Genomic DNA, 25,356 nt, shown 5'->3' with positions numbered 1-25,356 from the left:
GATATGCCAGGTTTAGACTGTAAATTGGTGGAACATCGGCTACCAATTAAAGATGGTTTCAAACCATACCAACAGCCGGCTAGGAGGATGTCCAAGGAAATTGAAGCAAGAGTAAAAGAAGAAATTGAAAAATTGCTCAAAGCGAAATTCATCCGTCCAGTAAGATACACGGAATGGTTGGCAAACATAGTCCCTGTTATGAAAAAGAATGGGAAGCTTCAAGTTTGCATAGATTTCAGGGATTTAAATTGTGCCACCCCGAAAGATGTTTATGTTATGCCGGTAGCTGATATGTTAGTTGATGCAGTGGCAAAAAACGAGTTGATATCTTTCATGGACGGATTTTCAGGATACATATAAATAAAAATAGCAGAGGAAGATGTATCCAAGACAGCTTTTAGATGGCCCGGTGCAATCCGCACATTCGAATGGCTTGTCATGCCATTTGGGTTAAAAAACGCGGGAGCGACTTACCAAAGGGCCATGAATACCATTTTCCATGACATGATCGGCCAGTGTTTGGAGGTATATATCGATGACAATGTTGTGAAATCAAAAAAAGCATCAGATCACCTTGGCCATCTCAGGAAGAGTTTTATAAGGATGAGACAACACAACTTGAAGCTGAATCCTTTGAAATGTGCTTTCGGTGTACAGGCAGGGAATTTCCTTGGTTTTTTGGTTCACCAGCGGGGAGTAGAGGTGGACAAAAATAAGGCTAAAGCTATCATGGCAGCAATGCCACCGAAGACTAAGAAGGAGCTGCAAAGATTCCTCGGTCAGGTAAATTATTTAAGAAGATTCATTTCAAACCTGGTAGGTAAAACTCGAGAGTTTTCTTTATTATTAAAGTTGAAAGATTATGAAGAATTTAAATGGGGAAAGTGTCACCGAGAAGCTTTCGATAAAATAAAATAATATTTGTCTAAACCTCTTGTTTTGATGCCCCCAAGGCGTGGTTTTCCCCTCAAACTATATATATCAGCCGCTCAAGATTCTATCGGATGTCTTTTGGCACAAAACAACCAAGAGAATCATGAGTAGGCCGTTTATTATCTGAGTCGATCACTTACTGAGGTGGAGGTTAGATACTCAGTCATAGAAAAATTGTGTTTGGCGTTATATTATTCATGTACTAAATTGAGATATTATCTGATTCATTCAAGAGTTAATGTGATTTCATAGACGAATCTTGTCAAATACATGCTTCATAGGCCTATCTTGACTGGAAGGATTGGCAAATGGTCACTGGCATTGGCCAAATACACCTTGATTTATTGCCCCCAAAAATCGATGAAAAGCCAAGCTGTTGCTGATTTTCTGGCAGACCACCCTATGGTCGATGTCACAGGCAGTACACCAGTGGATATCCCTGTGTTTTGTGTGAGTCAATCATGGACTTTGAAGTTTGATGGTTCCAGTACGGAGAAGGCGTCAGGGGTTGGAGTCGTGATAACCTCCCCAACGGGAATTAAGACAGCTTTGTCATTTAATTTGGACTTTTCATGCACCAATAATCAAGCTGAATATGAAGCGCTAGTGATATGTTTGGAAATTCTACGAGACTTGGGCGCTAGAGATGTGTTGATTATTGGAGATTCCCAATTGGTTCTGAAGCAAATGTCTGGGGAATATAAATGTTCAAGTTTAGCGTTAGCCCCTTACTTTACTGCTGCTTCACAGCTCCTTAATGATTTTGAAGATGTGACATTCCAACATGTACCAAGGCAAGACAACTGGGAAGCTGATGAATTGGCTCAGATTGCTTCCGGTTTAAGGATGTCGCCTGAGCTCACCCACAAACTTTTGTTAGTACAAAAGAGGAATCATCCTTCTATTTACCAGCGAGGAATACAAGTGGACACCTTTGATATTGATGTGGAACTCGCCGGAGATTGGAGAGATGAGATAAAGGATGCATTGAGGAATCCTGAACAGAATTTGCATTATGGTTTGAAGATGAGAGTTTTACATTATGTCTTAGTGGAAGATGAAATGCACAGAAAAGGAGATGATGGGTTATTGTTGCGATGTTTAGGTTTCCCAGATGCCATGAGAGTAATGCAGCAAGTCCATGAAGGAATATGTGGGGCACATCAGTCAGGGAACAAGATGAGGTGGTTGATCCGCAGACATGACCATTTTTGGCCATCAATGTTAAAGGATTGTATAAGATATTCGAGAGGGTGTCAACAGTGCCAAAAACACGGAAATCTTTATAGGATACCAGCCGATGAAATGCACGCTGTCATAAAGCCGTGGCCATTTCAGGGGTGGGCCATGGATTTGATAGGTAAAATTTATCCTCCCTCGTCTAAAGGACACTCATTTATAATTGTGGCAACCGATTTCTTCACCAAGTGGGTTGAGGCTCTCCCCATGAAAAAGGTAGAGCAGAAAGATATTATTCTATTTGTGAAAGAACATATTATTCACAGATTTGGAATCCCGCAATCGATCACAACCGACCAGGGAACTATGTTCGTGGGATCAGAAATGAAGGAATTTGCTGAGGAATATGGAGTCCAGTTGATTAATTCTTCATCTCATTATCCCCAATCCAACGGTCAAGCTGAAGCTTCAAACCAAGTATTAATCAAGATGTTGAAAAAGATGATGGAGGATAACCCTTGAGATTGGCACCGGCTGCTATCGGAAACTTTGTGGGCTTATCGAACCTCAAAGAAAAGTGCTACTGGTCTAAGCCCTTTCACCTTAACTTATGGACATGACGCAATTTTACCCATGGAAGTAGTGATCCCTTCCTTGAGGTGATGAAGCAGAATGAATTGGAGCCAGAGCTCTACACGGAAGCTATGATCATGGAGCTTGAGGATTTGGATGAGCTAAGGATGCAAATGTATAATGCTTTGGTGCTTCAGAAATCCAAGGTGGCCAGAAGTTACAATAAACGTGTGAAAAGGAAAGTATTTGAGGAGGGGAACGTGGTTTGGAAGGTGATTTTACCCCTCGGGTCCAAAGACAGGGAATTCGGCAAATGGTCGCCCAACTGGGAAGGGCCATTCAAAGTTCATCGAGTTTTAGATGGAAATGCATATTGGTTGGCAAGTCTGGATGGGGAACCACATAGAAGGTGCATTAATGGCAAGTATTTGAAGCATTATTATCCAAGTAGTTGGGTAGGGGTGTCAGAAACAAAGGGTTCATGAAGCTGGATGCGAAGGAGTTTGGTACAGAATAGGCTAGATGGCCACTTTGTTTGAATCCATTGTATTAACTTGTAAGAGAAGCTCCTGTGAATATGCAAGGAAAAGGCTTTAAACCATCCCTTGTTGAAATTATTTGTAAATAATATTGAAGCATTTGTAAATAAATAAAAATACTGGCTCATGGAGTTCGCTGTAGTTAATTTAGGTCAAGTGCTCTTTGTGTTAGTTGGCCAAATCGGTGACAAAACGAAGTTCATTTAGTGCAGGTCTTGAAACTTCGTTGAGCTTTATTTGAAAAAAGGTGGTTTGGCCGTTCATTGGGAATAAGTGTTGATTTGCGTTGGTTTGCGTTGTTATGAGATGTTCACTTTTTAGAAAAATTTTGGCAGAGTTTCCCTTGTAAATGTAGTATGCCAAAAATGTGAATACCTGCAAACAAACCCCAAGCAATAGATATCCAAACAACATTATATTCCAACAGCAAAGTTGAGTTTCTAGTCATTCATCAACATTCACGAAACAAAAAGAACAAGCCAAATCATGGCAAACAAGTGTAACATGTCAAGGAAACACTACATTAGTGTTCCAGAAAGTTCCCAAAAAATGCCAAACATAAACTGAGATCGCCATAAAGATGAGACGGAGTATCAAGAAAGATCAAGTTGACGCAACTCTTCCCATTTAGACAGGCACTCTGTCCGAGTCTGCTCAGCTGTTCTTAAGATGTCCTCCCATTGTTGATAAGCATGCTTTTGATTCACTAAGTCTTCACCCAAGCTTTGAATGTCAGCCTTGAGCCTGTCAGAAGAAGTCTTCAGAACCTCGCTGTCATGAAGAAGGGTTACCATATCAGCTTTGTGTGGGACAAGCTCCGCCTCTAACTTTTTCACCACTTCTTCTTTGGCGTCAAACTCCGCATTCTTTTGGTGTAGAGTGGACAGGGTGACTTGTCTTTCAGAGAGCATCCCATCTAACTTCACTTTTTGATCCTTGAAGTTTCTCACTTGAACCAAAGTTTCTGAACAAGTGGAACTGGAGTCCTGAAAAGCTGAAAATATGGTAGGCAAAGTAGTTAGTACATCGTGCAGGGGAGACGGGGAAAATTCAGGGCTACTTTGCAAGATGGACATAGCAGACATAATGGTGTTTTTCTCCATAGCTCCTAAGGCATCTAGACTCATATTTAGAAAATGCCGCAGTGAAGCCTTAGCTATGGCGACTTCCAGGCCAGAAGGAATATTGGAGGAGGAAATCGTAGGAGATGTCCCTGAGTCTAAAAAGCTGAAGTCGAAATCTAAATCCTCGTCGACCGAAGAAACCATGGCTCCCCTCGCCATTAAGTCCTGCAATATCAGGAATGAGTTGCAAACTAAAACGAAACGAAACAGATGAAGTTATGTTTACCTAGAGGTCAGAAGTGACTACTAAAGGGCTTTCATCCACGGTATGGCTCTCTATAGCGAACTTCAAGCGCTTGCGAGGGGACAGCGGGATAATCGAGCGAAGATAATCATCTGATTCGGTCTCTGGATCAACTGAAGGAGAGCTCCTGGTATTAGAATAAGAACCGTCATCTTCCACGGTTATGGCACCGGCAGACGTTTTTTGTGCAGATTTAGATGTCCCAGAGAGTGGTTTAGTGGCGGAACGGGTTCGCCTCCTCGATGGTTCAACCGCGGATTTCTTCTCTCCTCGGTGTGAGGTGTGCAATTTGGCAGAGACCGCTTGTGGCTTTTTACCCTTCTTGTTGTTCCGGGTAGCCAACAGATCCAGCACTCTTCGAACACCTTGAGTAACTGCAATGAGAGACGCAACAAAGTTTAGACAGTGATAACAATAGACCATAACAAAAGTAGCAAGTTGAACGCACGTACCAGAAATTTTTAACGCCGTGGGAACAAGGGACGCATACCTCACCGCCCACCAGTCAGAATAACCGTCAGCTACAGTAACGGGGCATTTAGTAATAGGGTTCTTGAAGAGTTTGGCCTTTTCGGACAACTCAATGAGAGATAGTGAGGTAAATCTTTTCTGAGAGATTTCTATTCTCATCATATCGCTTATGGAGTGAGGTAGGTATAATTTATTCGAAGGGAGACTCGGGCATAAACCTAACTGAGAGGGATATAGTGCAGGATTGTAGAACTCAAAGGAGTGAGTGATTTGATCACGAGGGGATGTTCTGTCGCACAATAAGAACCTTGGATGAAGAATGGTGACTCGAACCGCCTCAACGATGGATTGTGTGTCAGTTTCCCTCACAGCGGCCATATGTTCGATCCATGGGTGGTCCTCAACCCGAATAGTGAAGCAAAGTGGACGGCGGACTAGTCTATCAAAGGGCAAAGACCGAAGGAAAGAAAGAATATCTGCGACAGCGAAGTCACTCTTGACATGACATAATGTCCTTCCACGGCAGCTGTTTGGTGGGGGATCCTGGAGGAGACACCAGTTCGGGGAAGTAGGAAAATAACCATGCTTGAAGAATCCACAAGGCACCATTAAGTTTAGACAGGGGTACATTATTCACCGCAACATTCAACCATCGATATAGTGACCCCAAGAACATCACACCAAGGCCATGAACATGTCCGACGCTCAAGGATCTAGCAAGGGCCAGATACTCCATGGTAGGCTTACCAGAGGAGGGACAAAAGAGATACTTACAGATTAATACCCACATGAAAGATATACACTCCTCACTGGTTGGGGAAGTTCTTTTAAGAGCGCATCAAGACTTAATAACTTGAGATTATGAGGAAGGATTCCAGTACTGTTCAGGGAGCCGAGGTTAATCTTGAGTATCCACCAAGCTGGCGAACTCATTTCCTATGAGTGGAAGGCCTGTAAGATGCAAAACATCATGTAGAGTTATAGACGTAGTGCCACAGGGGAGCATAAAGGAGTTACAGGATGGTGCCCACAGCCTAACAGCACCCTCGATGAGATCGAGGTTAAAGGTACGGTCAATGGTGGACATCTGGATAAATTGGTAAAGGCCCTGTTTTCGCCATGTGTTCCCATCAAAATTTTTTAGCCTATCAACCCAGGCATTCCAATTGACGTCCCTCCGGGGTAAAGATTTAAATTTGGCAAATTCGAAAGGAGGTGCGACATCACGATTCAGCAACAAGACATTTGACTCGAGAATGGATAAAGGGAAAAGCATATTGGTAGTCTCGACCGGGAGAGTGATGTGACTGTAAGATGGGTCAATGACGGGGTTAAATACTTCCACTACGGTGGAATCATCAGCGACAGCCTTTGAAGACCTGCAAAGACAGAATTTCAAAATGAGGCAAATTAAGACTTAACAGAGCATACCCAGTCAAAATTAACACATACCCGGGAGTAGACATCCCAATAACGGAATCACCGCTAAGCGTAGGGGATCGGTTTCGACGAGTTGGAAAGTGTGTGCTCACAAGCGAAGGATCAACGGTTATCCCTACAAGGTGAAGCACGAAAGGCGCTTCGCGTCACAGGCGGGAAAATCGAAGAAATATATATTGGCACTAAGAAGAACCTCGTGAACTAAAGTTACATATCTAACGAGAAACAAGGAATCGCCAATGTACAGTGGTTATCACCATAAAGCAATCAAGAATCCATAGACACATAGAGCATACCCCAATACACCAACAGAAATTTTGAATAGACACAAAACACTATCCAATCCATTCAGCCGGGATAATGAACCGAAAAGGGAGGAAATCTACCTGTTCCTTGTAGTTGCCCGGCCGATGGAGGACGATTTGAGGAATCACAGACCCGTGGAGAGAAACTCACACTATTTGGAGAGCGACGTTGCGATGAGAGTAAACAACGCGAGGAGAAATAGGGCAGTGGTGCGCGCGGTATGGCACAGACCGCAACTCCCAGTAAACCAAAGGGGTTTGGGCGATGGGAGAAATCGAGGAACGTGGAATAATGAGGGAAATCGAGGCTTTTGTTATCCAGCGTAGGTGTAAGAGTTGGGGAAAGGAGGAGATCGAAGGAAAGAAAGAAGGTGGTATGTGGGATTTTTTGGGAATTTGGTGCGGAGATCGAGGAATGGAGTTTAAGAGATGAGAGTTGGGATAGAAACAAAATAAATCAGGATCTTTTATTGTGAAAGGATTACATTGGTTAATCTCATTTCGAGGGACTCTAGAAAGATTGGAATGCTTGGGAACTATGCGAGGGAATTCTATTTTTTGAAAAAGGGACACGCTAAAACATAGCCAAATTAGTCCATGGGCCAAATTGGCTACGAGGGGCAATTTTTTAGCCCAAATAAACTAAACAAGGACCCAAATTGGCTGGGAGCAATTTAATTAGCCAGAATCCATGAAGCCCAAGCCACAGCCCAATAGATGAAGCCCAAGGAAAGTTGCAGTTGGCTCAGTAAAGGAACGTTGCTGCTAGTTACGGCTATTACCCAAGGTGGAAGATCGTGGGATGATCGTGGAAAGGAGAAACTGATGTGCAGAGTGTGACAAAAGAGAAGGGAAGGGAATCAGAAAAAAAGACGGACAACTCAAGACCAAAAAGCTACAGCAACTTTTCTCCAAAATTTCTTTTGTTTGCTCTATTGTTTATCGCCATTTCCAGCAAGCGCTTCTATAGATTTTAGCAATGTCCATCCAAATCTCATGTGAAAGCTTTGTTCGAATTTATAACGACATAATAAATATTGATGTTGCTTATGAATTCCTCCTTTAATTTCATTATATTCCTCATTTCACGTTCTTATTTTTGGAGCCATTTCGAGGAAATTAGAACAAACAATCGAATCGAGATTCGCAACGCCTGATTAGAAGTCAGACGCTCAAGTCAGACACTGAGGATATAGATGGAGAGCAGCTAGGGTGCTGCTGAAAAATAATATATTGAATGAATTAACTGAACATTAAAACCTGATATTTATAGGAGAATACATGGGCCCATGATGGGCTTGTCTTTCATTTGGGCTAGGGATGGGCCATGAGTAGTGGGCCCATACATGGGGTATCATTAGTCTCCCGCTCCCGAGTGGAACTGAATTGTAGGTTCAATGTTCGATTAATTGGGTTGTCCTCGATTTATCAGCGACTAGGGCATACCGTGTTAAAAAAAATTTACTTGGTTTATCGTTAACGAACGATGTTTACCGCTGCGAAAAATTACGGAGTCGATCTGCCCGGTCAGGTTGCAGGGATCGACATGTCCAGTCAGGTCGTTGGGGTTTGGGGGCAATGCCCCCAAAAGCTCTTCAGAAACAATCATTCGCAAGGGTGAGGGCGTGCATTTTCTTTCTGCCATTCGTCAATCTCCAGAAATTTGGAAACAAATCAAATTGTAATCCTGCTTTGAAGGGAAAGATATCAAATCACAATCTCGTTCTGAAAAGAAAGATTTGGTCTGGGCTCTCCTTGTAAATATAGGTTCCCTCCTCACTTCATTCTCACTTCTCCCACACAGAATTTCCTCTGCAATTCACTCACCAGATTTCCATCGCCTACTAACCCCACGCTCCCACATACACTCGCCTCACCCTCGCCCAACCCCTAGCCCTCGGCCAACACCTGCGCGCCCTCCCTCACCGAGCCCAGCATCTCGCCCTCGGCCAACACCTGTGCGCCCTCCCTTGCCGAGCCCAGCGTCTCGCCCTTGGGCAACACCTACGCCCCGCCGAGCGTACGCTTGCCCAGTGCCCTTCTCTCCGCTGCCAGACCTTAGCCCCAGCGCCCGTGTGCTCGCCCCTCTCACCTTGCCTGCTCGCTTAGTGTTGCGTAATTTCACTACCGCAAGTGTACGGTGTCAAGTTTTAGTACTGGTTAGAGCACAGATATCGATCCCACGACGAGTGTGTATAAAAATGTATATCAGTTCTTGTAATTAAAATAGTCTCAATTTTATTTAGAATAATCAATTAAAAGATTGGTTTGTTTGAACGAATTAATTAAAAACAAATGATTAATCTAATCACCGAATTGAAGAATAACAATTAGAGAAAATATCTAGAGAAATGATTTCACCAAGTTTCCACGACAATTATTCCCAGTTAAATTTATATTCCTGAATTCCAATTATTTAATGGCCAAGAACACTTAATTATTTTATTCCCCCTTTCCCAAGTGACGAATAAGATGTCTCAATCAAACTTTGATTCAATTATTCTTAATAAAATCTAAGTTTAATTGATAAATGTAAACGATGTTCTTATCTAAGCCTCGCTAAAGTTATACGCCTTCCGAACGCTATAAACATTCAACGATGTGTCTCTAATGATCTATAATCCTAGTCCCTCTCCTGAATTATAGAATTAATCAAATAACAAACAATTTATGGCTAGTAAATTGCAGTGAAATGAATACAGAGAACACAATTAAACAAAATCGGAATTCAATCAAATAAACAACTGCGTTAGATCATCGTATCCACAAAGTTACATCATTCTCTGGACTAGAAAATTAGTTCATGAAGAATTCTAAATAAAAGCAAAACATGTTTGAATATTTAGACATCGACACAATAGAAAATAAAGACAAAAGAATCAGATAACAAATCGGAAATGTCGTCTCTGTCCCCAGATTCGAGGTTCTTCGTCTTTGATCATGTTCCCTTGCGTCTTTTCTCTCGAGAACGGCTGCGTCGTATGTTTCTTCGCCTAGCACGGATGAATTTCTCGTATAGTTCTTTCCCAAGGCGGCTGCTTTTTTTTCTGACCTAACTCGCACATTTTATAAGATTCTGGACGATCGGCGCGCGCGGTGGCGCAAGATCTCGCACGGTCGCACGCGCCTTTCTGCTCGCTAGCCCATGTATGTGTGCGCGCGGTCGCGCGGCCGCGCGCAAGCTTCTGCCTTGGTTGCGTGTCTGCACGTGCGTGGCTGCGCGTGAAGTGGCGCGGCCGCGCGCGCGCCTCTTGTCTTCGTTCTTCATTTGTGCGCGCACGGCTGCGCGTGAAGTGGCGCGGCCGCGCACGCATCTCTGCCCGTCATGCTGTATCTAGCCGCGCGCGGCTGCGCGTGAAGTGGCGCGGCCGCGCGCGCACCTCTGTATGATGGCGTGCTCGTGGCTGTGCATTTCTTGGTCCATTTGGTTTCGTTTCCACTTTTTCTTCATACCTGAAATGACAATCAAAACAAGCCAAAAACGCATAATTCCGTTCGAAACTAACATAATTCAATATGGATTCTTATATAAATTAAGTGCAAATCTTGCACTTATCAAATCCCCCAAACTTGAACTTTTTCTAGTTTCGAGCAAAATAAAATAAAATAAAAGCAAATAATCAAGAAAAATTAACTCTAATGACTATAGTCATGGATATGCAAAAAGTGATATTGGCCTCCGAAATATTTAATTTCATGTAATTCACGATTTCTCAGGAGTCACGTGCGTGTGTGATATGTCATTGTTCATTTACCCATTCGAATGTTCAAATAGAGTTGTAATACCCATTCGCTTTACAGAATCAAGAAATCCTCAGTTTAGTTCAACTCACACTTCATCAAAATATAAATTTGCATTCACAGATCACATAGGACTTTATCGGTGATTATTTGGCTTGAAGGATAGTTACAAAAGTACGCCACAGATGAAATCACACAATGAGATGCTTGCACGCAAGTGATTAAAGTCTATACTTGATAACAATGTTTTTCAGGTATCCATAGGCTTGACTTGAACAACTTTTCTCCACTAGTATATTGGATAAATGTGACAAGGTTAATAGGTCTTGTAGGCTTGTAACTTTAGGTCACGGCTCACGGCTACAATAAAGGGTATGGAAATCAAAATTTGAGAGAAATAATCAAATCTTCATCATTTTCACTATCATTTCATTCACCATCACTTTATTGTTTTCTTCTCAATCATATCCTCCATTTTCCAATTTTTTTTTTCTTTTTCACCACTTTTGTTTGATTCATTCATTTGATTTTTTTTCTTCTCCTTCTTTTTTTTTCTATTTTCAACTCCTTTTTGCACACTTAACTTTTTCTTTTCTTTTCTTTTCAAGGAGTATTTGAATCATTACAAAACCCACGAACTTATTTCTCTCAAAATTAGGTAGGACAATAAGTGTATAAGCTTCATTAGGTAGTCGTTGTGGGATGTAGAATAGATACAAGTGGGAGCTAATTGTATGTCATTGACATACACCACTTGATTTTTTAGTAGGCTAGAAATAGGACACTATGGATATTTCATATTCATTTGGTAGGCTCGAAGGCTCTAAACGGCTTCAAAGATCGCCTAAATCATTCCTATGCCACATATTATCCGTATTTCGCCTCGAAAAGTGTTCAAAAAAGTTCTAGACTTCCGTCAATCCATTAGTCAACTCATACAAACCAGTCACATGCAATTTTTAATCAAAATGATATATGAAATAGGTGCACGAAGAAAATTTAAGCATCTCAATTAACTTGAAGCTCAAAGGGCTACAATTGACAGTAAAAAATGAACATAGGCCCAAAGATATTGTGAAAAAAAATTGCCTAGATCATTTCTATGTTTGCAAAAATGTCAATCAATGTCATGCAAGGATTACCAAGAATCAGATCTCCCTCATCTATTTAGCATCACAGGCATGCAACTTGTCTCTAAGCAACGATAGTATCAACAAAAACGACAGTGCAAAACAATTGTGACTCCTAAGTTATCATGAACACGTATATACTTCAGGACCGCAATTCAATTTTCATCATCGGCCACACATTTTCCTCATCCATGACTCTTCCTAACAAATCTAGCATGCAAAAATAAATAAAAAACTAAAGAAGAACAAAAAAAACAATTTAACTACTGAGTAATAAAAAATAATAATTCTAACAAACAAGCAAATTCACCCCCCCAACCAAACTTAAAGTATGCATTGTCCTCAATGTATAGAAATAAAGAACACGACAACACATACCTCGCGCACGAGTGTCAGAACTCGAGGCTCGAGTCATCGTTCGCAGCATCTTCAGCATCATCGTCCATGGGCTGCGGCAGTGATAGATCTGGTGGTGGGTAAAATGAACAACTAAGGGAGTAAAATAAAATAAAATAATAAAAACAAAATGAATGCTAAAAAATAAAAATTGTGGGTTGCCTCCCACATAGCGCATAGTTTAACGTTGTTAGCTCGACTGTCACTACACTGCTCAAGGTGGGTCGTGAGAACATTCAAATGCCTTGATTTCTACCATTTGGCCTTCAACTTCCATGGTCAACTTTCCTCATTTCACGTCAATGATGGCTCCAACAGCAGCCAATAATGGTCGTCCACGAATGACGTGAACGTTTTGACTATTCTCAATATCAAGTACCATGAACTCTGCTAGAACCTTCAATTTATCGATCCGGAGTTCAACATCTTCCATAATACCCAATGGTGTCCTGATCGATTTATCTGCCATCTGTAAGCTTAATCCTGTGGGCTTCATTTTGCTCAATCCAAGTTTCTCGTAGAGAGAACTTGGCATTATATTCACGCTCGCTCCTAAGTCACATATAGCTTTTTCCACCAATTTACCCCCTATTTCACATGGTACAAAAAATTCCTCTGGATCTTGCAGCTTCTAGGGAAGATTTCTTCGTGTTCCTTCTTTAAATTCACCTTCCACCTGATCTGCAAACTCATTATTAGTGTGTAGGTTCTTGAGATTTTCAAGACCTTGCTTCTTTTGAAATTCAGCTTGTAATTGTAAAAATCTATGGGGGTAGGGAAGTAAAGAAATATCAATGGATTGATTTAAATCATACCTCTCATATTTCTTACCTCGGGCTCTTTTGGTTGGAGTTGGATCTTCATCCCGAACATGTGTAGGTTCAACCTCCTTCTCTTCTCTGCCTACCACACCAAACTCTTCATGCTGTATAAAAATGGCATTCACTTCTCTCAGATTTGGGTCTGCTGTCTTTTGAAATGTGCCTGACGGTTGAGACGTAAGTTGCTTTGTTATCTGCCCCACTTGCGATTCAAGGATTTTCAAGGTCGCACCAATACTTTCCATGTGGGTCTCTAGGTTGTCAAGCCTAGACTCAGTCCTAGCCATCCTCTTACCAGATTCAGAAACGAATGTCCCGACCAAGTCCTCAAATGATGGCTTCCCTTCCCCATTTGATGTATTGAACCCCGGTGGAGGATTCAACACATTCTTATTATTTGCGTATGAAAAATTCTCATGATTTCTCAATCCAGGGTGATAAGTGTTAGGGGGAGGGTTACCTCGATATCCTCCATAGACTCCAAAGTTTTTGTTGTTGATGTATTGGACTTCTTCAAGAAAATGTGGTTCTTCAACAACAAGCGGTGGTCCGTCAGTGTTTGATGTACTCACTTTATTCATGGTTGCTATCTGTGTATTCAACGCTGAGATTTGCGCAGTGAGTGATGTGATAGGATCCACGGCATAAACTCCAGCTGTCCTCTGTACTCCTGACCTCTCAGACGGCCATTGGTAGCTATTAATAGTCATCTGCTCAAGTAAGTCATAGGCTTGAGCAGAAGACTTGGCAAATATTGTGCCACCTGCCGCTGCATCCACTGTTGTCCGTGTCTGACCATTCAGCCCGTTATAGAAAAGCTCAATCTGTACCCAGTTTTCAAAACCATGATTTGGGCACCTCCGCAACAACTCTTTATACCTTTCCCAAGCTTCATACAATTGTTCGAAGTCAGTCTGTCTAATAGTGCTGATCTCAATCTTCAATTGTGCAGACTTCGCACGGGGAAAATATTTAGAACGGAACTTCGTCGCCAAATTCTGCCATGTCGTGATGCTCCCTAACGGTAATGATTGGAGCCATCCTCTTGCTTGGTCCCTGAGAGAAAATGGAAACAAACGCAGTCTAATAATATCATCAGGAACATTATTAATTTTTACCGTATCCGTTATCTCCAGGAATGTCCTCAAATGAACGTGAGGATCAGAAGTGGCAGTTCCAGCGAGCTGATTTTGTTGAACCATATTGATCAGGGCAGGCTTCAGCTCGAAACTATTGGCATTTATGGTTCCTCGAGCTATGCCAGAATAATGAGTGTTGATCACTGGTCGGAAGTGATCCCTGATGGGTATCGCCTCTGGCGGAATGTGTTTATCGTCCTCTCTGTTATCATCCATTGCTTCGATTTCTTCCCTTCTAGCTTTTCTTAGCCTCCGTGCAATCCTTTCGATTTTTGGATCAAAGATGAGCAAGTCAGGGCTTTGCAATCTTCGCATGCACTGTCACACAGAGAAAAATGAATGAATCACTAAATAAAAATAACTCTAAATTAAAATATAGACTAATTTGTAACAATACTGATATAAATTCAAATTTTGACACTCCCCGGCAACGGCGCCAAAAACTTATTGCGTAATTTCACTACCGCAAGTGTACGGTGTCAAGTTTTAGTACTGGTTAGAGTACAGATATCGATCACACGACGAGTGTGTATAAAAATGTATATCAGTTTTTGTAATTAAAATAGTCTCAATTTTATTTAGAATAATCAATTAAAAGATTGGTTTGTTTGGACGAATTAATTAAAAACAAAGGATTAATCTAATCATCGAATTGAAGAATAAACATTAGAGAAAATATATAGAGAAATGATTTTACCAAGTTTTCACGACAATTATACCCAGTTAAATTTATATTCTTGAATTCCAATTATTTAATGGCCAAGAACACTTAATTATTTTATTCCCCCTTTCCCAAGTGACGAATAAGATGTCTCAATCAAACTTCGATTCAATTATTCCTAATAAAATCTAAGTCTAATTGATAAATGCAAATGATTTTTTTGCAATAAAATCGATCAAAACTTGCTGAAAATTGACAAGGGAAAGGGCGGTTGCTGTTCTCCTCTTAGAACCCTAGGTTTTGCTCTTTAAAAAAATAAAAGAAGTGGAAATCTGAATGTGTGTGTGTGTTTAGGCGTTATTAGTGTGTGTAAAAGTGTGTGTGTGATTAATAAATTAGGAAAATCACTTAATTAAATAATAAATAAAACTATTTAAAATACAAACACTCTTTAAACTTTAAATAAAATCCCTCAATTAAAATAATGCACAAAAAAGAAAGAAGCTAATTTTAAAAGTTTAAACTCTTAAATCACTAAATAAATAAATTTTAGGCTTTAAAATACTAACAACTTAGTAAGTCCTTTAAAATGCCACATCCTTAACTTAAAATAAAAGTATCACATTTTAAATTGCCAAGAATCGTCCCCGGTCTCTTTTCCTCAATCCCGCCTCGAATAATCGCCTGAAACATGAAACTTGAAAAACATTTTAACGTGCATCATAATAAACATGGATAATTTAAAATAATGCATTTTCATAATTATGCATGGCTAAAACTCTTTTAAAATTAATTAAATGATTTAATAATTAAATGAATGCATGGATTAAACGTGCACTGAATTTGGGCACTACAGTTCCTCCCCTACTTATAAAAATTTCGTCCTCGAAATTAAGTCTTGCCGAACAACTCTGGATAGCGAAGTCTCATATCTGCTTCTGATTCCCAAGTGGCCTCTTCCACCGATTGATTTAGCCACCGGACTTTGACTAGTTTAGTCACTTTGTTCCGGAGTTTGCGCTCCTGTCTCTCTAGGATTTGAATCGGTTTTTCCTCGTAAGACAAGTCTGGAGTTAGCTGCAACGGCTCATAACTCAGAATGTGCGAAGGGTTAGCCAGATATTTCCTCAGCATCGAGACATGGAACACATTGTGTACCCCGGCCAGATTCGGCGGAAGGGCAACACGATAAGCTAATGTTCCAACTCTTTCCAAAATCTCGAATGGTCCAATAAATCTCGGACTCAGCTTGCCTCTCTTCCCAAATCTCATAACACCTTTCATAGGTGCTATCTTGACGAATACGTGATCACCAACGGCAAATTCGAGATCTCTCCTCCTCTTATCAGCATAACTCTTCTGACGACTCTGGGCGGTCTTCATTCTATCACAAATCTTGACCACCACGTCTGCAGTCTCCTGAACTATTTTTGGTCCAAGTTCCGCTCTTTCTCCGACCTCGTCCCAATGAACTGGTGATCTGCACTTTTTTCCATATAAGGCCTCGTAAGGAGCCATACCAATGGATGCTTGGAAACTGTTGTTGTATGTGAACTCCACTAGAGGTAGCTTAGACTCCCAAGTTCCCTGAAAATCAATCATACAGGCTCTCAGCAAATCCTCCAAAATCTGTATCACACGCTCAGACTGGCCGTCTGTCTGCGGGTGAAACGCTGTACTAAATAGCAACTTCGTCCCCATAACTGCATGCAAGCTCTTCCAGAAGGACGATGTGAACCTCGGGTCCCTGTCGGACACTATGGAAACTGGGATTCCATGCAATCGAACGATCTCCCTGATATAAAGCTCCGCATACTACGTCATGGAGAAAGTCGTCTTCACTGGCAAGAAGTGCGCTGACTTAGTGAGTCGGTCCACTATAACCCAAATGGCATTAAAACCTCTGACTGATCTAGGCAATCCAACGACGAAGTCCATCGTAATGTTCTCCCATTTCCACTCTGGGATGGGGAGTGGCTTAACCAACCCCGCTGGCCTCTGATGTTCTGCCTTCACCTGCTGACAAGTGAGGCATTCTGACACAAATCGGCGGATGTCTCTCTTCATCCCTAGCCACCAATACAAAATCTGGAGGTCCTTATAAATCTTGGTACCTCCCGGATGGATAGAAAATGGAGATGCATGTGCCTCTGTCAAAATATCATGTCTGATCGACTCACCACTAGGCACCCACATTCTACCTCTGTATCTCACAATGCCGTCTGTCACTGTGTAAAGAACATTGCTCATGGCTTCATCTTTCAGTCTCCATTTCTGTAGCTGCGCATCTGAAGAGTGTCCTGCTCGGATACGGTCTAGCAAATCATATTTGACTATCAGATTAGACAGTCTAGGGGCTCTGCCCTCACGATAAATCTCTAGACCAAATCTCTGAATCTCCGACTGAAGCGGTCTCTGAGCTGACAACTGAGCGACAACTGCCACTTTTCTGCTCAAAGCGTCTGCGACAACATTAGCCTTTCTCGGATGGTAGCTAATTTCACAGTCGTAATCTTTCACCAGTTCCAACCACCGTCTCTGTCTCATATTCAACTCTTTCTGCGTGAAGAAATATTTGAGACTCTTATGATCGGTGAAAATCTGGCATTTCTCACCGTATAGGTAGTCTCTCCAAATTTTCAGTGCGAAGACAACGGCGGCTAACTCCAGGTCGTGAGTCGGGTAATTCTTCTCGTGCACCTTCAACTGCCTGGAAGCATAAGCTATGACCCGACCCTGCTGCATCAATACTGCGCCTAACCCGAGCTTAGATGCATCGGTGTAAAGCACAAATTCACCCTGCCCTGTCGGCATGGCTAGCACTGGCGCCGAAATAAGAGTTTACTTCAAAGTATCAAAGCTCTTCTGACATTCTTCACTCCACACAAACTTAGCATTCTTCTTGGTCAGGGAAGTGAGTGGCACTGCTATGGATGAAAATCCCTTAATAAACTTACGGTAGTAACCAGCTAAACCCAAAAAGCTGCGGATTTCTGATGCATTCTTCGGCTCAACCCATTCCTTGACAGTTGCTACTTTCGCTGGATCCACCTCGATTCCACTGCTAGATACTATATGCCCCAAAAATGCAACTTTCTGCAGCCAAAACTCGCACTTACTGAACTTCGGAAACAACTTGCGACTCTGCAGAACCTGTAAAACTGTCCTTAAGTGTTGGTTGTGCTCCTCATGGCTCTTCGAGTATATGAGAATGTCGTCAATAAACACGATGACGAACTGATCCAGGTAGGGCTGAAATACTCGGTTCATGAGGTCCATGAAAATAGCTGGAGTATTTGTCAGTCCGAACGACATCACCAAGAACTCGTAATGCCCGTATCTGGTCCTGAAAACTGTCTTGTGGACATCTGCATCCTTCACTTTCAGCTGATGGTACCCTGATCGAATATCTATCTTAGAGAACACGGTAGCTCCCTGCAATTGATCGAACAAGTCTTCGATTCTAGGCAACGGGTACTTATTATTGATCGTTACCTTGTTCAGCTCACGGTAATCGATGCACAGTCTCATGCTCCCATCTTTTTTTTTCACAAAAAGTACTGGTGCGCCCCACGGTGAGAAACTGGGGCGGATGAATTCCTTGTCCAGAAGCTCCTGGATCTGCTGCTTGAGTTCTAACATTTCAGCTGGAGCTAATTTGTACGATGCCTTAGAGATTGGCACTGTGCCTGGCATGAGATCGATTGCAAACTCCACCTCTCTCTCTGGTGGAAGGCCTGTGACGTCGTCAGGAAAGACGTCTAGGAAGTCTCTGACTACTGGCACATCTGATAGCGATGGAGTGGGCATGTCAGGTGCTGCGATGATGCTGGCCAAGAAAGCCTGACACCCCTTAGAAATTAGTCTCCTTGCCTGCATGCACGAAATCATGCGAGGGAAACTCTTCCATCTAGCTGGCTCAAATAGGAACTGCTCCATGCCCAGCGGTCTGACCAACACTGATCTCTTCTGAAAATCGATCAGAACTCTGTTCTTAGTCAGCCAGTCCATTCCCAATATGATGTCGAATTCTGGCATCGGCAATAGGATTAAATCTGCATATACTAGGTGGCCATGCAGTTCAAGATCGACATCTCTGACCACACTGGTAGCTAACAGCTCTTCCCCTGATGGGACTCTCACTGAAAAGTTCACGTCTAGGCCAATGGACTTGAGGTCCAAATGATTAGCAAACGTCTCCGATATAAAGGAGTGAGTGGCTCCTGAATCTATCAGTGCCGTTGTTGCTAATCTCTTTATGAAAATGTTTCCATTCAGTAAAGTGGTGTCTGGGTCCGCCTCCTGTGCATGCATGGCGAATACCCTGCCCTGGGTTGGCTGCTTCCATTGCGGGCACTCTTTCAGCATGTGATCCGTAGCTCCACATTTAAAACATTTCCCGGATCCCCATAAGCACTGACCGGAATGCTGGCGATTGCATTTCTGACACACTGGGAAGTTACCGGGCTTCTGAGGCGCCCCCTGCTGCTGGATAGGACCCTTGCCTTTCGGCGGTCCCTGATAGGGTTTCCTTCCCGGTTGCCCCTGGTAAGGTTTCTTGAAGTGAGGCCTCTGATGCTGTTGCTGCTGCGGTGGGGCCTGATAGGGCCTCTTGCCCTGCCTGTCTGCCTCAAAATCCCGCTGGTCTTGTTCTGCCACCAAAGCCCTAGAAACGGCAACTGCGTATGTAATAGGGCCAGCTACCCTCACATCACGGCGCAAACCATCCATAAAATGCCTCAGCTTTGCCTGGGCATCATTCGCAATGAGAAGCACGAAGTAACATCCCGTCTCAAACCTTCTAACAAACTCTGCAACACTGCTATCTCCTTGTCGCAGCACCATAAATTTCCTAGTCAGCCGGGATCGTACTTCCTCAGTGAATTACTTGGTGAAGAACACTTTTTTGAATCCATTCCAGGACAACGTCGGCAAATTAACTACCATCGACGCACTGTCCCACCAACGTCTGGCATCGCCTGTTAAAAGGAATATGGCACAACGGACTCTGTCTGCATCCTGCAGCTCCATGTAGTCGAAGATCACTTCGATGGACTTAATCCATCCCTCTGCTACCATCGGGTCAGTAGATCCCGAAAACTCCTTAGGATTCATCCTCTAGAACCTCTCATACACCGCTTCTGGTCTAGGCCTCTCCCTCGCGCCACTTGCAGCCTGATTCCTCGCAAACTGTGCGAAAAACTGAGTCATTCCTGCCAGCATCTGCGCTTGCATATCTGGCGATGGAGGTGGAGGATTGGCTCTCTCCTCATTTCGGGTCTCTCGATCCTCTTCCCTTGCTTCTCGGTCAACCACACGTCTAGGAGGCATTCTGTCCCATCAATTACCCAACACGTAAACCCACTATGCATGAACATGATATCAATGACATAGGATGCACAAAATCTAAACTCAAAACATGGATATGCTAAATTCATGATTCAATGCTTACTACATACATAATGCAAAAATTAAAACTTACAGACTTGAGGTGTGACTTCGAGAGCTTCTTGCGACTGGCAGTAAGCATAACCCTTTATAGGAACATCGCTCTGATACCAACTGTAACGAACTGTATTCTTTACTAGTTAAAATTTGCGGAAAAATTAAAAACTTTCTTGAATATAAACATCCATACGGTTGTAAACTCATCGCTCATAAAAATATCTTTGAAATCATCCAACACCAATAAAACTTGCTAACAAAATACTTGTCCCAAACATCTCTCACCGAAACGAAAAAAAATCAGAGTATTTTAAACTTGCATAAAAATGTTAAAATAACATGGGCGGTCCTCGGGTCTAGCCTTCCGCTTAGTCCAAGCCTTCCCCTTGGTCGCCACCTCCGGTCTCCTCATAGACATCCTCACCTGCATCGATCAAGTCTAGTGAGTCTAAAGACTCAACACGTATAAACTGGAAATAGCAAGTACTACATAATAAAACCACATGCAAATTTAAAATAGAACATACATACTTGAAGATTGGATTTGAAATGAACTTGAACTTGCATACGTACATAGACGTGCCATAACTTGAAAGCTTTCATAAACATGCTTACATACTTGATCATACTTAAACATACATGACTTCATTTTTGCGTAGAGGATGTTTCAAAGCAAGTGACCCATACATAATAAACGCCTGATCAGACAAACCACAGTACTAGGCTGACAGGGACGTATCCACTGCCACATACATGAGATCCCCGTTCATAATTTAACGGGCTGGTTAGTCCCCGTTCATAATTTAACGCTTTCCAACCACGATCTAACACGTTCATAATTTAACGGGGTGGAGAGGTCCTCGGCCACGTTCACCGACTTCCAAACCCATTCATAATTTGGTCACAAGACAATTAGCATACCTCAAAAACTTAAAATATTTTCTTGCACGTCAACATACTTAATTGGTGTTGAGGGATTCGTTGGACTTCGATCGGGGGCGTTGCTGCACCTACTAATCATGAATTGGCATGCTTATCTGCGTAACTTAGACATAATTTCAAGCTTGCATAAGAACTCATTCAATTCCTTATGACGTTGTAAATTCCCATGACTCGACTGCGTAAATCACTGAACTAAAACCATGCCATCAACCCCTCCCCCCCCCCCCCCCCCCCCCAAAGCATACTATAGAAATTTTCCCCAAAGTTGTGAAGGACACGGACCCCGTGCCTACCTCCGTGTAGGGGTCCGTGTAGACTCGGATGAGAAGGCTCGAAAGGTAAGGTGGACACGGACCCTGTGTCAGGGTCCGTGTGGGGGTTCGTGTAGACTCTGGAAAAAGGCACTTCGGTGGAACAAGGGCACGGACCCCGTGTGGGGGTCCGGGTGAGGGTCCGGGTACCTACTGTGAACGCGAACTTACGAAAATTTTGTACATGTTTCGCTTAACTTTCTAGACTCGATTGCGCGGACTATGAATCGACACTCCAAGGCTCATCCTAGCACGCCATAACCTCAAACCAAATTCGTACAAATCTCCAAGGCGACTATGTTCACCCTACAACACATACCATTCAAAACATTGTAATTGACATCAAAAGTTACCCACGACTTTTAATTAAATCGAGCGCCTATCGGCATGAACCGAAACCTCAAAAATACTCCCAACATCGTACTAAGCATACCTAAAAGCAGCAACGATCATCCGACGATTCCCCAACGAAGCCTGCAACAATAAAATCTCGCAGTTATACAATTTAATGTCAAATCGAAGGTATCGAAAAGTTCTACAATTCTCTAGTTGAAAGTTATATCAAAATATCGACTGAAAACTCGCAGTTTCAACCAAAACAGTAAAAACGTTATTTTTGATCCCTAAAATGGTTTCATAAGTGATCCCAACACAATTGCTCGAACTTCTACACATCGTACACATGGTTTTACGCATAAATAACAACGCACGCATAATATGACATGATCGATGCATCAAGAACAGATTATACGTGCCTTTAGATGATAAACTTTACCGAAACGGCGACACCGAAGCGGAGATAGAATCGAGGTTGATCCGGGACGAACGTGACGCGATTTTCTTGCAATAAAATCGATCAAAACTTGCTGAAAATTGACAAGGGAAGGGGCGGCTGTTGTTCTCCTCTTAGACCCTAGGTTTTGCTCTTTAAAAAAATAAAAGAAGTGGAAATCTGAATGTGTGTGTGTGTTTAGGCGTTATTAGTGTGTGTAAAAGTGTATGTGTGTGATTAATAAATTAGGAAAATCACTTAATTAAATAATAAATAAAACTATTTAAAATACTAACCTTCTTTAAACTTTAAATAAAATCCCTCAATTAAAATAATGCATAAAAAAGAAAGAAGCTAATTTTAAAAGTTTCAAACTCTTAAATCACTAAATAAATAAATTTTAGGCTTTAAAATACTAACAACTTAGTAAGTCCTTTAAAATGCCACATCCTCAACTTAAAATAAAAGTATCACATTTTAAATTGCCAAGAATCGTCCCCGGTCTCTTTTCCTCAATCCCGCCTCGAATAATCGTCTGAAACATGAAACTCGAAAAAAATTTTAACGTTCATCACAATAAACATGGATAATTTAAAATAATGCATTTTCATAATTATGCATGGCTAAAACTCTTCTAAAATTAATTAAATGATTTAATAATTAAATGAATGCATGGATTAAACGTGCACTGAATTTGGGCACTACAACATTACACTGTGACAGTAGGATTTCTATTCATTTAGCAAAAAATCATGTTTATCATGCTAGGACAAAGCATATAAAGGTTAGGTATCATTTCATCATATCAGTGCTGGAAGATGGAGTCTTGATGCTGGACAAGATTTCCGGAAGTAAAAATCCAGTCGATATGCTCACGAAGACGGTAACCATTGACAAACTGAAGTTGTGTTCAACTTCAGTTGAACTGCAAGTATAAATGAAGATATATGAGCTGCTGCAATGATAGTGTGAAGACATGATGGAAATCAAGTATTCAAGTGGGAGAAATGTTAGGTAAGATTGGGGCCTACGCTGAATAAAAAATTCAGAAAATTGGAATCCCATATCGGAATTCTTTTCAATGTTGGCTTAGAAATTTGTTATAAATTGAGCCTTCCTTGTTAGCTTTTAGTATCCCAAAATCAAAAGTTTTTCAACTTTGATAAAAAGAGAGTGCATAGGAAAAAACGTGTATTTTTTCTTGTGTGCGGGAATTCTCTTGTGTGAGTAAGATAAATTATTTTCTCGGTATACTCGGGTTTGAGAGTGTGAGATATTTAGTGTATTGGTGTATACACTTGTTGTAATATTTCTTCCGGTTATAAAAGTTGCAGTGCTCCGTGGATGTAGCCTATATTGGGCGAACCACGTAAATCTTTGTGTTCTTGTTGGTTATATTATTCCGCAATTCGGGTACTATATTATCATCGTGGTCGACATCGCTTCGGTGTAACTTCTCAACACCACGCTTGCCCGGCCCCGTGCTCGCCTAGCGCGCCCTTACGCTCGTTGTCTTAGTCTTTTTTCTCGAGCATTTCCTCACTCTTCCTCCGGGTTAGTTTGCTCCTTTATCTATCCGTTTGATTATCCTTAACACTTATGTCTTCTTCTAATTCCGAGTTTAAATCTTCGAGTGACTTCGAGAGGTCTAGCGAGTCTAGCGGGTCTGACGAGGGTAGGACTTCCCTAGCAGATCCTGAATTTACTCTTGATTCTCATGAGGAGAAAGTCATCACCCATATCCGTCCTGGTAAATAAGTTCGTCATGTGACCCAACAGATGAACATAACGAACTCCGATAACTTATGGTACAGTCACTTGTTTTCCCACATCCCTCCTACTAGCGAGTCAAAATTTAGTCATCATTCCTAGCCCAGAGTACCGACCATATCTAGCTCCCCAGGGTTACTATAATGTCTTCTAACACCATCTCGATGCAGGCTTTCGTTTTCCCCTATGTGACTTCCTCCGGGAGCTGAGTAATTATTACCAGGTGCATCTAGGTTTACTCACTCCCAATGCTTTTCGCTCGATATGCTGCTTTGCCATTTTATTCCGTGCTTTAGACCTTCCTCTAAATTGTACCACGTTCTCCTATTTCCTGGTCTTATCGAAGTCAAAAGAATGACCTTTCTATGTGACCTCCCGGTCTAGCCATAAACTTTTTGACGGGGCCCCGAGTCATGTGAAAGACTGGAAAACATATTTCTTCTTTATTCAGCCCCCTAAAAAATTGACTTGTTTCACGGATTGATACCCTACTTTCACCAAACCTAAGCTTTCCAAAGGTTACAAGAAAGATAAGGAATATCTACGCATAATGAGAGTGTTAGGAGATCGATGCTTTAGTGTTCCTCAACTCTTATCAGAGGATCTCCTGTGCCACGCCTATTTAATTAGTCCAGCAAAAATTAAGCTGAAGGAGAATGCTAGTAGATATTCTCATTTTTTCATATTTCTTGTTGTTCTTTTGCTTATTACGTTCCTTGATAATATTCTCATCTGGTTCATTGTTCTTGCTTGCAGGTACTAAAGTCATGAACGCCCTATTCCTCCGTGAACTTGCAAAGAAGAAGACTGAGGGTTCATCATCAGTACCCCAGAAGTAAGTTACCCCCGTAGTCAAGACAGGGATGAAGGGAACTTGCTCTACCACTCCGACGAAACCTGCTGGCTTACCTACCCCTGCGAAGAAGAAGAAGGCAGGCTCGTCCTCCTCCACCCAGGGGGGAGCTTCCTCCCCACCTCCTCAGGCTGAGTCCCATCACCCATCTGGTAATGAATAGACGTCTACTGATCATGGCCCGTCAGTCCAACAGGCAAGGAAGCGCAAGATATCCGAGATATCCATCACTTCGTCCCCAGAGGCATCTGGATAAGATGATGAGCACCCTGCTGGGCCGACGATACACCCTCTGTATACCCCGGAGTCAGGTATCGTGGACCGAGGCCCTACTCACATAGCTCAGAACCTGTTATTTCAGCTCCCCTCCTCCACGGACGTAGCTTTCTTGAGTTAATTGGGATGGTCTGATTTATCCCGCCGGACATGCAGCAGTATTACTGAGGTATACTTCTCCTTTCAACTTTAACTTGATATTAGATATATGATTGGATTTCTCTTGTTCTCTTACTTTAGTTTTTTTAACTCAGGGCATGCTGTATCGCGGGAAGTTGGCCGAGCGCGCCG

General features: G+C 42.1%; 2 protein-coding genes across 2 annotated transcripts; one reads left to right on the top strand and one right to left on the bottom strand.

The window, feature by feature from the left end:
- Nucleotides 1-2,774: 2,774 nt before the first annotated feature.
- On the top strand, nucleotides 2,775-3,170 carry LOC142505022 (uncharacterized). The gene has a single exon (XM_075617848.1). The coding sequence runs from the start codon at nucleotides 2,775-2,777 to the stop codon at nucleotides 3,168-3,170; it is 396 nt and encodes a 131-aa protein (XP_075473963.1).
- Nucleotides 3,157-4,949, bottom strand: LOC142505748 (uncharacterized). Its single transcript, XM_075618854.1, has 2 exons — nucleotides 4,575-4,949; nucleotides 3,157-4,513 (listed from the first exon to the last, which is right to left on the bottom strand). The coding sequence occupies exon 2, from the start codon at nucleotides 4,505-4,507 to the stop codon at nucleotides 3,818-3,820; it is 690 nt and encodes a 229-aa protein (XP_075474969.1). The 5' UTR covers nucleotides 4,508-4,513; nucleotides 4,575-4,949; the 3' UTR covers nucleotides 3,157-3,817.
- Nucleotides 4,950-25,356: the final 20,407 nt, after the last annotated feature.

The sequence above is a fragment of the Primulina tabacum genome, chromosome 10 (assembly GCF_025594145.1).
Source record: "Primulina tabacum isolate GXHZ01 chromosome 10, ASM2559414v2, whole genome shotgun sequence".
Taxonomy (NCBI): Eukaryota; Viridiplantae; Streptophyta; class Magnoliopsida; order Lamiales; family Gesneriaceae; genus Primulina; species Primulina tabacum.
Note: the sequence above shows the minus strand (reverse complement) of the source record. Positions and strands in the feature narration are given on the sequence as shown.